The sequence below is a fragment of the Astatotilapia calliptera genome, chromosome 16 (assembly GCF_964374335.1).
Source record: "Astatotilapia calliptera chromosome 16, fAstCal68.1, whole genome shotgun sequence".
NCBI classification, from domain to species: domain Eukaryota; kingdom Metazoa; phylum Chordata; class Actinopteri; order Cichliformes; family Cichlidae; genus Astatotilapia; species Astatotilapia calliptera.
The window spans coordinates 12,572,696-12,582,068 of NC_137437.1; the positions used below are offsets into that span (position 1 = coordinate 12,572,696).

A 9,373-nucleotide genomic window follows, 5' to 3' on the forward strand; every position below is an offset into this window, starting at 1 on the left:
TTTTAAACATTATCTGCCACCCTTCTCCAAATCTGTGCCCCTACCTGGCCCCCCCAACAAAAATTTTCTAGACACGCCACTGCCTCAAGTCTCTTGGAACAATACACGCAGACCTGAAATTATAAAATGTAATGTTGGTGAAATATCACCAAGAGCCATACTGAATAAAATTATTGACTTTGACCTGGCCTATGACACCTCAGCTGCCAAAGTGGGGCTCTTACATTCAGACCTGTCCGTACTGGTAAGTAGCTGGAATCAAATTGAATCTCTTCCTCACACAGTCACACAAACTCCAGTGTTTGTGATTTCTGTTAGGGGTTTCTCAGCTGTAGCATAAATAATACTTATCCAAATGGTCAACATAAACAAAAAATGTGACAATCATTTCTGTTTGTCGTCCATCAGGTCTCCGGAGATTATTCTGGGGCTTCCATCTACAAAAGCCATAGATGTATGGTCCCTGGGCTGCGTGGCTGAGTCTGTACACTGGTTCCTTGCTGTACCCTGGGTACAGTGAGTATGCCATGGTAAGTAAAACAATACAAGAACGCTTTTTATTTCTTCTGAAGAATTTGATTTCAAGCTTAATAGAAAAGATTGATAACATGATGCATGTCAGTTAAACGTCTGTGCTGGACTCCTTGTTTGATTACATGTTCTGCTGTGCTCTCAGCTGAGATACATGATGGAGATTCAAGGACAACCCCAAAGAAAATTTCAGACTGTCTTTTCAGACATCTGAACTGTATTTCCAAGAGTCTGGTATTCAGTTCGTGGAGAAAAGATGAATAAATCTCTGGATGACCTCTTACATGTAAGTATACTTTTTGACCATATAGTGGGCAAAAAACAAAGTCTCTTTAGCTGTGCTGTGTTGCTTTCAGATCACCCTTTAGATCCACCCCACCGAGCCTCAGGATTATGCAGATAAAACCGCAGAAATGTGTGATCTCCTGATGTTTGTTGAACTCTAATAGTAATAAGGTTATTAAAAATAATCTGGTCTTTTATTTTATTACATATTACTTTGCTTTATGTTAAAATGTTTTTATCATTTAAATGAGTAATTTAACATATGGCATGATTCATTGTCTGCAGCGTTAAGTCCTGCTATGAGCACATTAACAGCTTAAAAAAAAAAGAAGACAGGGATGTCAGATAGCGGGACAGAAGGGTGTGGGTCTCTGCACCAGCCCACCTCTGACACCAGACAACCTGCCCAAAAGAACTCCCACCCTTGGCCTCCATCCTTCTTCTCAGAGAAGCAGCCTGAACTTCATCAGGCCCAGTCACTGTAAAACTGCTCACACAGTTCCAATATTTCCAATCAAATCACACTTGAACAGAGTTCCATCTTGGCGAGTAAGAGGAAGCCAGACCAAAACTGCTTTGACAGGTCAAATGAGAGGGCCAGAGCAAACTACGAAGATGGCAGGAGCCACATGTCCGTTAACACCTTCAATCACAGTCGGGCTGAGGACCACCGCTGCAGAGAAGCAAAAGAAGGGCAAGCAGAGTAACACTTGATTTTTCTTACATGACGTGAGTGCCTCACTTAATCTCACTTAAACAAATTTAAAACGTTTGGCTATTGAAAAACAGACTGTTAAAATTCATCTCAGCAGTAATGAGGCCACTAAAACTAATATTGAATCAGTGTGTAATGTCACTAACATTGTCAGACTCTATAGGTTTCCCTGGTCCCTTTCTCAATCTTGTATTTCAGTGATTCCACCACTGCACATCATTAATGTCTGTCTTCTCTTTCCACTAGTTATTTCTCATCTCTATACTCTCCTTTCTCTATGCTTTCACTTGATTGTCGGGGATTTCTCCACCTTATGGAGGGTTTTCAGCTTACGGTATAAAGTTCCTTCAGGCGAGTTTTGTTGTGAATTGGCATCACAGAAAAATTGAAATGATCAGTTTCATTTCTTGAAGTAAAAATAAAGTTGTCTACATTAAAAAGCAAACAGTGTCCCTGTCATTGTAATAGTCAGCTAAGTAAGTTAGAAATGATAACAGCCAGACAACCGAGTAATATGCATTATATATGGTTAAAATACACCAAATGCAGTAAGTATGCTCGTTTCATATAAATATAGTCTATATTGGTGGATTTTTTGCTGCCGTCACTTCCAAAACTTTCCCCTCTCACTAAATAACCAAATCCCACGGGTTGCCAAATCTTTTTTTTTTTTTAATTGGTCGACATGATTCACTTTTACACCAATAGGAAAGCCGTGGCATTTTTTTAAAATTCGCTTTTCTTTTTTGTGCTGTCCTTGGAAAATACTATTTTTGCAGTTTCTTCTGCGCTAAACATGAAAATAGTATTCAGTAAAAAGCATTGTGTGTATATTTATGATATATACACAATTGTATAGCGTTGTTTGACACATGAGCACACATGTTCAATAATGTTGTGGCTTTATGTTTTGGAGATGAAACATCAGATTTTATTTCGATTTTTATTATTACCGGGGGGGTTGTGGTAGGGTGAGTGTTGGTTTATTTATGGTGTTTGCTATGACTTGACTGGAATGCTGTACTTCAAGTAAGCAAACTTGCATTTTCATCATGAGATCCAATAATCTTTCTCCAACAGTGTTTTAACTGAACTACTTTGAAGCATACTGTCATTTCTGTTTATTTCATTTAAATTAAGAAAATGAGTTTTTAATGGCATTTAGTTAATTTAAACAAAAAAATCTCAATGTTCCCTGCAATTAGCCACACAGTCCCCATTCCAACAAAGATGACGACTTTATTGTGAAAGTCACAACCGGATGTGCTCTAAGTCATTTCTGGGTTTAACAGTTGTGAGGCAACATGGCGAACGCCGGTGGAATGACCGTGGATGGAGACCTGATGCGATACACTGAGTACTCTCCAAAAACCAGTGTTAGAAGTGACGCGGAGATAGACAGGCAGCTGGTAAGTACCTGTTTTAAATACTTAGGACTTTTGTGTCTGTCAAACTAAATCGAGGTGGTTGGATAGCAGCTGACGCTTCTGTTAAGTAACCTCAATGACCGCTAACGGCACGTCGGTCTATTGCATCAGGTACAGAAGCTAGCGAACTAACCTGAGCAAAGTAAGCTATAAAGAATGTCTCACAGACACGAGCTTTCAGGGCTAATTGGTGCAATCTTCATTTTCTCTGGGTTAAACAACAGTAGATGAGGAATCGTAACCTGGTTAGCCACAACTAGCTACATGTGGGTTACATGTATGACTCCAAGGAACAGTGACGTTTGTATGTCGATGGGTTAACACAGAGCCCTTGCAGAGGTTCTTTTAGATGTCATTAATATTTATTGTGAGGCCTAAAAAATACGATGCAAAATATACTGAGGTTTAAACAGGGGAAAGACACGCTTTAAAAAATGCACGTTTTCAGGTCCCATTTATTTAATTATGGAGGTAGGGCTGTTTTAGACGTATCTCTGGCATCGAGAAACAGTAAACTATCAGTATTAGAAAATTACCACTACTTCAGTTTTCTATATTAAATATCTGGTACTATGAACACGGAGAAGTTCAAGTTGCATTACTGGGATGATTTCTAAAAATGTTATTGGGAAAATAAGAGCGATCACCATGATGAATATTGGATATAGAATAGAATAGAATTCAACTTTATTGTCATTGCACATGCACAGGTACAGGGCAACGAAATGCAGTTTGCATCCATCCAGAAGTGCTTTAGTGATATAGATATATTACAATAAATATTAGCAATAATATAGATATGTGAGTATATTACAGAAATGGGTCTATTATGGAATGTTATAATGTACACGGTGTGAAGTATGTTGTGAATATTCTATAACTATAAGTATGTACAGGCTGTAGTGAGTACAAGCTATGTACAGGCTATGAACAGGATGTAAATATGAAAAACTATACAGAATATGAAATAAATAACTTTACAGAATCTGAGATATACAGCTATACAGAAATGGGAACTGTGCAAGTTGTAAACAGTTGTAGGGTTAAAAATTATCGTATGTACAGAATGATTATTACAGAGCTATACAGTAGTGCAGTTATGATAAGTGAGATATAATTCCTACAGAGGCTATATAAAGTGCTGGTGGTTGTGAGTGGTGTTTCAGTCCATGTTATTATTGTGTGTTTGAGGGTACAGTTGTCCATTGTGGGTGTGTGTATGTTCAGTCCATGTGTTAACGTGGGTCAGGAGGCAGGAGGATATAATGATGAAGAGAAATTTGTGCCTTCAAAAAAGTTCATTTGGATTTGGTACATGGTGTCATACTTGGTATTACAGGGAAGCTGGAAGAAAATGTATTTTTTCTTATTTATTTGTTTTTATTTATTTATTTTTGATAATGAGGCTTTAATATCTGTGCAACCATTTAGTTTCACATTCATTTGGACTGTTTGGGGGGGAAACAAAAACACCTCGAATATGAGAAATTGTAAACAACAATCGGCAACACGCCTCAAAGTCTGTTTTTAGATATCGGAGGTCCAAATAGTTTGGGCTTGAAGCATCTGGCATTCTGGCATAATTACTCACCTTGAGGTCTGTATTCGTAGCGCTCTAGTACCAGACATACACCCTAAAAAAATTTAAGTTCCTAGCTGAAGTAGGTTTCTAGATATTAGAAGTTTAAAATGGGCATTCAAAAATGATGCAAGAGAAGCATCATTTTTGGCCTATTTTTTTCTGTAGAAACATGACGAAAAGCCAGAGTCAGCTTTGAAGCTATGGATCATGGGAGGGGATAGAGAGAACTCCAAAGGAAAAGGTGTCTGTTTTAAAGCAAAGGTTATTTGCTTTAAAACACTGTAAACATGATCAGCAGACACAAGTCAATAAAGTTTAACTTTAAATAGTGAAGTTACTCAAGTATCTGTGTCGAATGACCTGTCTGACCCAGTGTGCTAACAGCTGGATGTTTCGTTTTTGGTGACAGGGACGGACATTAATTGCAGTTGGTCTTGGTGTGGCTGCAGCAGGGTTTGCAGGTAATAATGGTTTGATTTTGAATTTGATTTTTTTTTTTATTTCTGTAGTTTGAAAGCTTTCTTCTTCTTCTTCTTTTTTTCTGGTTTAAAATTCTTGTGCATGTCTTGTGTTTAATCTACAGGCCGGTATGCTTTCCACCTTTGGAAGCCTCTTGGCCAAGTCTTCTCTGAAACTGTGAAGAAGATGCCTTCGTCAGTAAGTAAATGATGAACATCCTGCACATCCACTGTAATGCTTATATCTACTCCAGGTGAATAATTGCTACTAGGGCTGCTCAATTAATCGAATTTTAATCACGATTATGATCTGGGCTTTCAACGATCATTAAAAATGACTGAGCCGATTATTAGCCCCTCCCTCGTGCTTTACTCTCGCGCTGCTCCGTGTGGCAAATCGAGCGCACCTCTGCATTTCGAACACGCCTCACAACAATTAAGAGGACCGAAAGGAAGCTCGGAAAGCTAAGCAGAAGTTATTTGGAGAGGAGAGTGACTGCCTTTGGTTGAAAAGAGAGGTAAAAAAAAAACTTCAGTGGTGTGGAAACATTATGGGTTGGCGGAGTCAGACGTGGATCAAGTAGACATAATGTGTAAACTTTGCTACAGTGTCGTAGCTGCACCACAGAGCAACACTGCAAAGTTCACTAAACATAGATGTTTACATTTTTCATTTATTTTTTATATTGCAAACATTTGCACTGTTATCAGTATTTGCACACTATTTTATATTATTTTTTTTAAAGTCATTATTCAATACATTGTTATTGTTAACCCTTTAAACCCCTGTAGAACCGGAGCCCTGTAAGCTAGCGCAATAATTTGTTTTGCATATGAAACCGGAGGAGTTGTACTTACATCTTATGTCATCAGCTTGTCCTCGGTCACGGTTTCCTTCCACATAAAGCTTTGCAGAAATTGCATAAAAAGCGCTTGCAGCAACAAAACATAATATTCCAGAAACACCTTTGCCGATCCGATCAGCTGTTTGTAACACTTCCCACATTGAAAAAGACGTCGATGCGAACTACCGCATGTCTGCCATTTCCTGTCCGAAACCGGAAGTGACATCATTTTCGCGGAAAATGTAGTTTTTTACTTGTAGGCCTTAAAAGCCTATACTGGTGTTTTTATAAGTCATATTTGACTCTATACTTTTCTGTATAGTTTCTGTGATGCTTAGAACTCAAATTGCACTGCTGGAAATAGTTTATTTTGATGCAGATGCTGTTTTCTTTGCAAATTTGCATCATAGTTTGTTTTTTTTGTTTTTCCTGCAGTATATAAAAATTGCTGTATCTCCAAAATAAAACTATGAAGACACTCAAAATAAATTTCCTGTGGTGGGAAACTATTTTTTGCAACTTTTTTGTATTTAAAGTTTTGAGGGATAAACCTCTTAAATTTCCTCAAGTAGAAATATATGTAAAAAAACAAACCAAAAACGACTTTCAATTTTTTTGTAGTTTATTGCGCTTTTTTGCAATTAATGTAATTACTATGGACTTAATGCATACATATTATTAAAATATGGGCTATAACAGTTGTATTGATGTATAGCAACTTGAAATGCTCCCAAAAATGGCACTACAGCATGTAAAAAAAAAAAAAAAAAAAAAAAATAATAATATAAGCTCTGGCGGACTTGGTTCTATGGTAGGTCTTAAAGGGTTAAATAAATATCATCAAATAATCGAGATCTCAATTTCAGTGAAAATAATCGTGATTATCATTTTTGCCATAATCGAGCAGCCCTAATTGCTACACACTGTGCCACGTTAACATGTTGATCTCAGATATTACAGGCAGGTGGATTCAGGAAATACTGGTCTTGAGTCTTTTTCACCTGTCATTACCCAAACCATGTAAATAATAAAGGGAACTATTTTTAGGTTTGATGAACTTTTATGCATTTTTTTGCCTGCGTGTGCACTTGTGGTATAGATTCTATGTGCTGTTTTTTATAAATGTTCTGCATTTGTCACCCTGAGTGTTTCACACGTCATTTAAAAAGTATGTTTGAAATATATTCCTCCTCAGACTATTAACCTTTTTAAAGAAAGCCAGAGGGTGCTGTAGCTTTAGCCTGTCTTTAGAGGAATGATCTAAAAAAATCTGTTCTATCATAAAGTTATTTGGCATACATAATCAAAGGTCTAATACTGTGGTGTCTCCTCAGACTTTTTCATCATACTACAAAGGAGGTTTTGAGCAGAAGATGTCCAAACGAGAGGCCAGTCTCATTCTGGGCATCAGGTAATGCATCTTTTTGGTATAAATAATGTTGGTCTTCTAAAATGTGGCATATTTTTATCATTTCTAATTAATCACATGGATGTATTATGTTACATCCAGCCCAGCCAGCACTAAAGCCAAGGTACGAGAGGCCCATCGGAGGATTATGGTCTTGAACCATCCGGATAAAGGTAAACCTAAACCAGATCGATCTGTTATCTGTGATTATCTGTGATATTAATTCAAGAGATAAAGTTGCCTCTAACCAAAACCTGTCTGTTAGACTGCATGTAGAGCCGGTTTAGTGAGTTGCACCAAAATTGTTTTTGTGTTTGCAGGTGGTTCCCCGTATCTCGCTGCCAAGATCAACGAAGCTAAAGACCTTTTGGACAAAGAGACTCGCCGATGATGCACACTGTCAATGAGCACTAAAGACTTTCATCCCCCCTTAGCTTCAAAGTACTGCTTGAATGAGCATGAATACCGTACAGGGGAAACCGCTAAAGTTCAAGAGGATCGTTAAAAGGATTCTTTGTTAAGCTGCCAGAGTAACTTGTGTTTAACTGAATTTGTCACCTCTGTGATTATAAGGTTAATACATCCTTAAAGCCACCTGCTGTTATTTTACACATAGAAGTAATGTGTTGTATTTAAATGAAGGGGTTTGAAAGGATATATACACCACCTAGTGGCAGCTGGCTGAAAATGGAACAGTAATTGTGCTGAGTTCATTATTGGCTGTGTAAATATAATGAATAATGATCTATTTAAGCAGCAAGAGAACAAACTTGGTTTTCATATTTCAATGTTTTAATGTGGAAGTTAAAAAATAAACTTAATTTGCAAATATTCACAGTAGGATCTATTTTTAGATATCAAGTTGAAATGTATTCAACTTAAAGTTTCAGAGCTATCTTACAGCTGTTCTATTAGAAATGTTGAACAATAAGCTGCCTTTGGCAACTCAAACCTTAAAATAACCATACATTTTGTAATTTACCTGCTGTTTCTTTACCTGTAGCCATACATTTACCCATTAACCCGTTTTATGCTTTGCTGTTTGATACAAAATTGTCATCATGAAAGCGACAAATCCATGAAGTTCAAAAGCTTTATTTAGAGAAGGATGCTGTATTGATGTCATGGTACATGTGAATAGACAGAAGGAACAAAGCATATAGCAATTACACTTACAGCAGCAATTATTGGTCAAACACCAACCAGTTACTGAGAGGTTTGCTTGAAAAATGTCAGGGGAAAAAAAAAAAAAGAATCCGTCCTTTTGGGATGTTGCTACGTTGGCTAATGACAACCAGATACTGGCCTCTGAGTGAACAGCACATGGTCTGATTTCCACTATGATAGGAAGTTTAACGTTTCAAGTCCTTGACAGACGTAAGAGTCATGAACACAATGTTACAACAGTGATGGATGACGTCCCAGAGACTGCATCAACGGGAAAAAGTTAAAGTCCAACTGAAATGAAAAAGAAATCGCTCTCCTTTATGCACATTTATTTGTTCGAATGTGTAACTACAGATATGAAGGCCCAAAACCCCTCCTCCACAAGAGTTTAAAAAGAATACAAAAACAATATTTTGAAATGTTTTTAAAAGAAAAAAACAAAAACAAAACAGGGGGCAGTGTTCTAACAGCCAAACCCTAAATATATATCTGGATATAGCATGTCAGTCCATGATCAATATAAAACTGTAATAAATGAATAATCTGACATTTACATTTGATATACTTTATTACATCACACTAACCGCTGTAGTCACACACACTGCTCGACCCCAGCTATGGTCAGAGTGATCCATCTCCTTATCCTGGATCATGACTCACGTACAGGAAAATGGGATCACTTGAAAAAGAAACTACACCCACTCATTTGTACAAAGCAGTGTGAGAACTGCTGACTCAGCCACACTAAAGCTAGCCACGTCAAACAGTCTCTGCCTTCACTGTTGAGTTAAAACTCATTAGCACAAAATAATGGTAGCCGCTCATCCAGAAACTGAAAAAAGTATGCACATTCATGATCTTTAAAACAGTACCTGATGGTGTGTCTTGATGAAAAAATGGCCTCCTAGAAGCTGAATCATAGACACCTTTTCCTACTCCCATGTTACTTTGTTTA

General features: G+C 37.4%; 1 protein-coding gene and 1 long non-coding RNA gene across 2 annotated transcripts; both read left to right on the forward strand.

Annotated features, from left to right (window-relative positions):
- Window positions 1-677: 677 nt before the first annotated feature.
- On the forward strand, window positions 678-1,335 carry LOC113008300 (uncharacterized). Its single transcript, XR_003270005.2, has 2 exons — window positions 678-817; window positions 1,102-1,335. It is a non-coding gene; the product is annotated as an uncharacterized LOC113008300 (long non-coding RNA).
- Window positions 1,336-2,762: 1,427 nt separating this feature from the next.
- Window positions 2,763-8,082, forward strand: dnajc15 (DnaJ (Hsp40) homolog, subfamily C, member 15). Its single transcript, XM_026144654.2, has 6 exons — window positions 2,763-2,940; window positions 4,950-5,001; window positions 5,124-5,197; window positions 7,178-7,254; window positions 7,354-7,424; window positions 7,572-8,082. Exons 1-6 carry the CDS (start codon window positions 2,836-2,838, stop codon window positions 7,640-7,642), a joined length of 450 nt encoding a protein of 149 aa, XP_026000439.1. The 5' UTR covers window positions 2,763-2,835; the 3' UTR covers window positions 7,643-8,082.
- The last annotated feature ends 1,291 nt before the right edge of the window (window positions 8,083-9,373 follow it).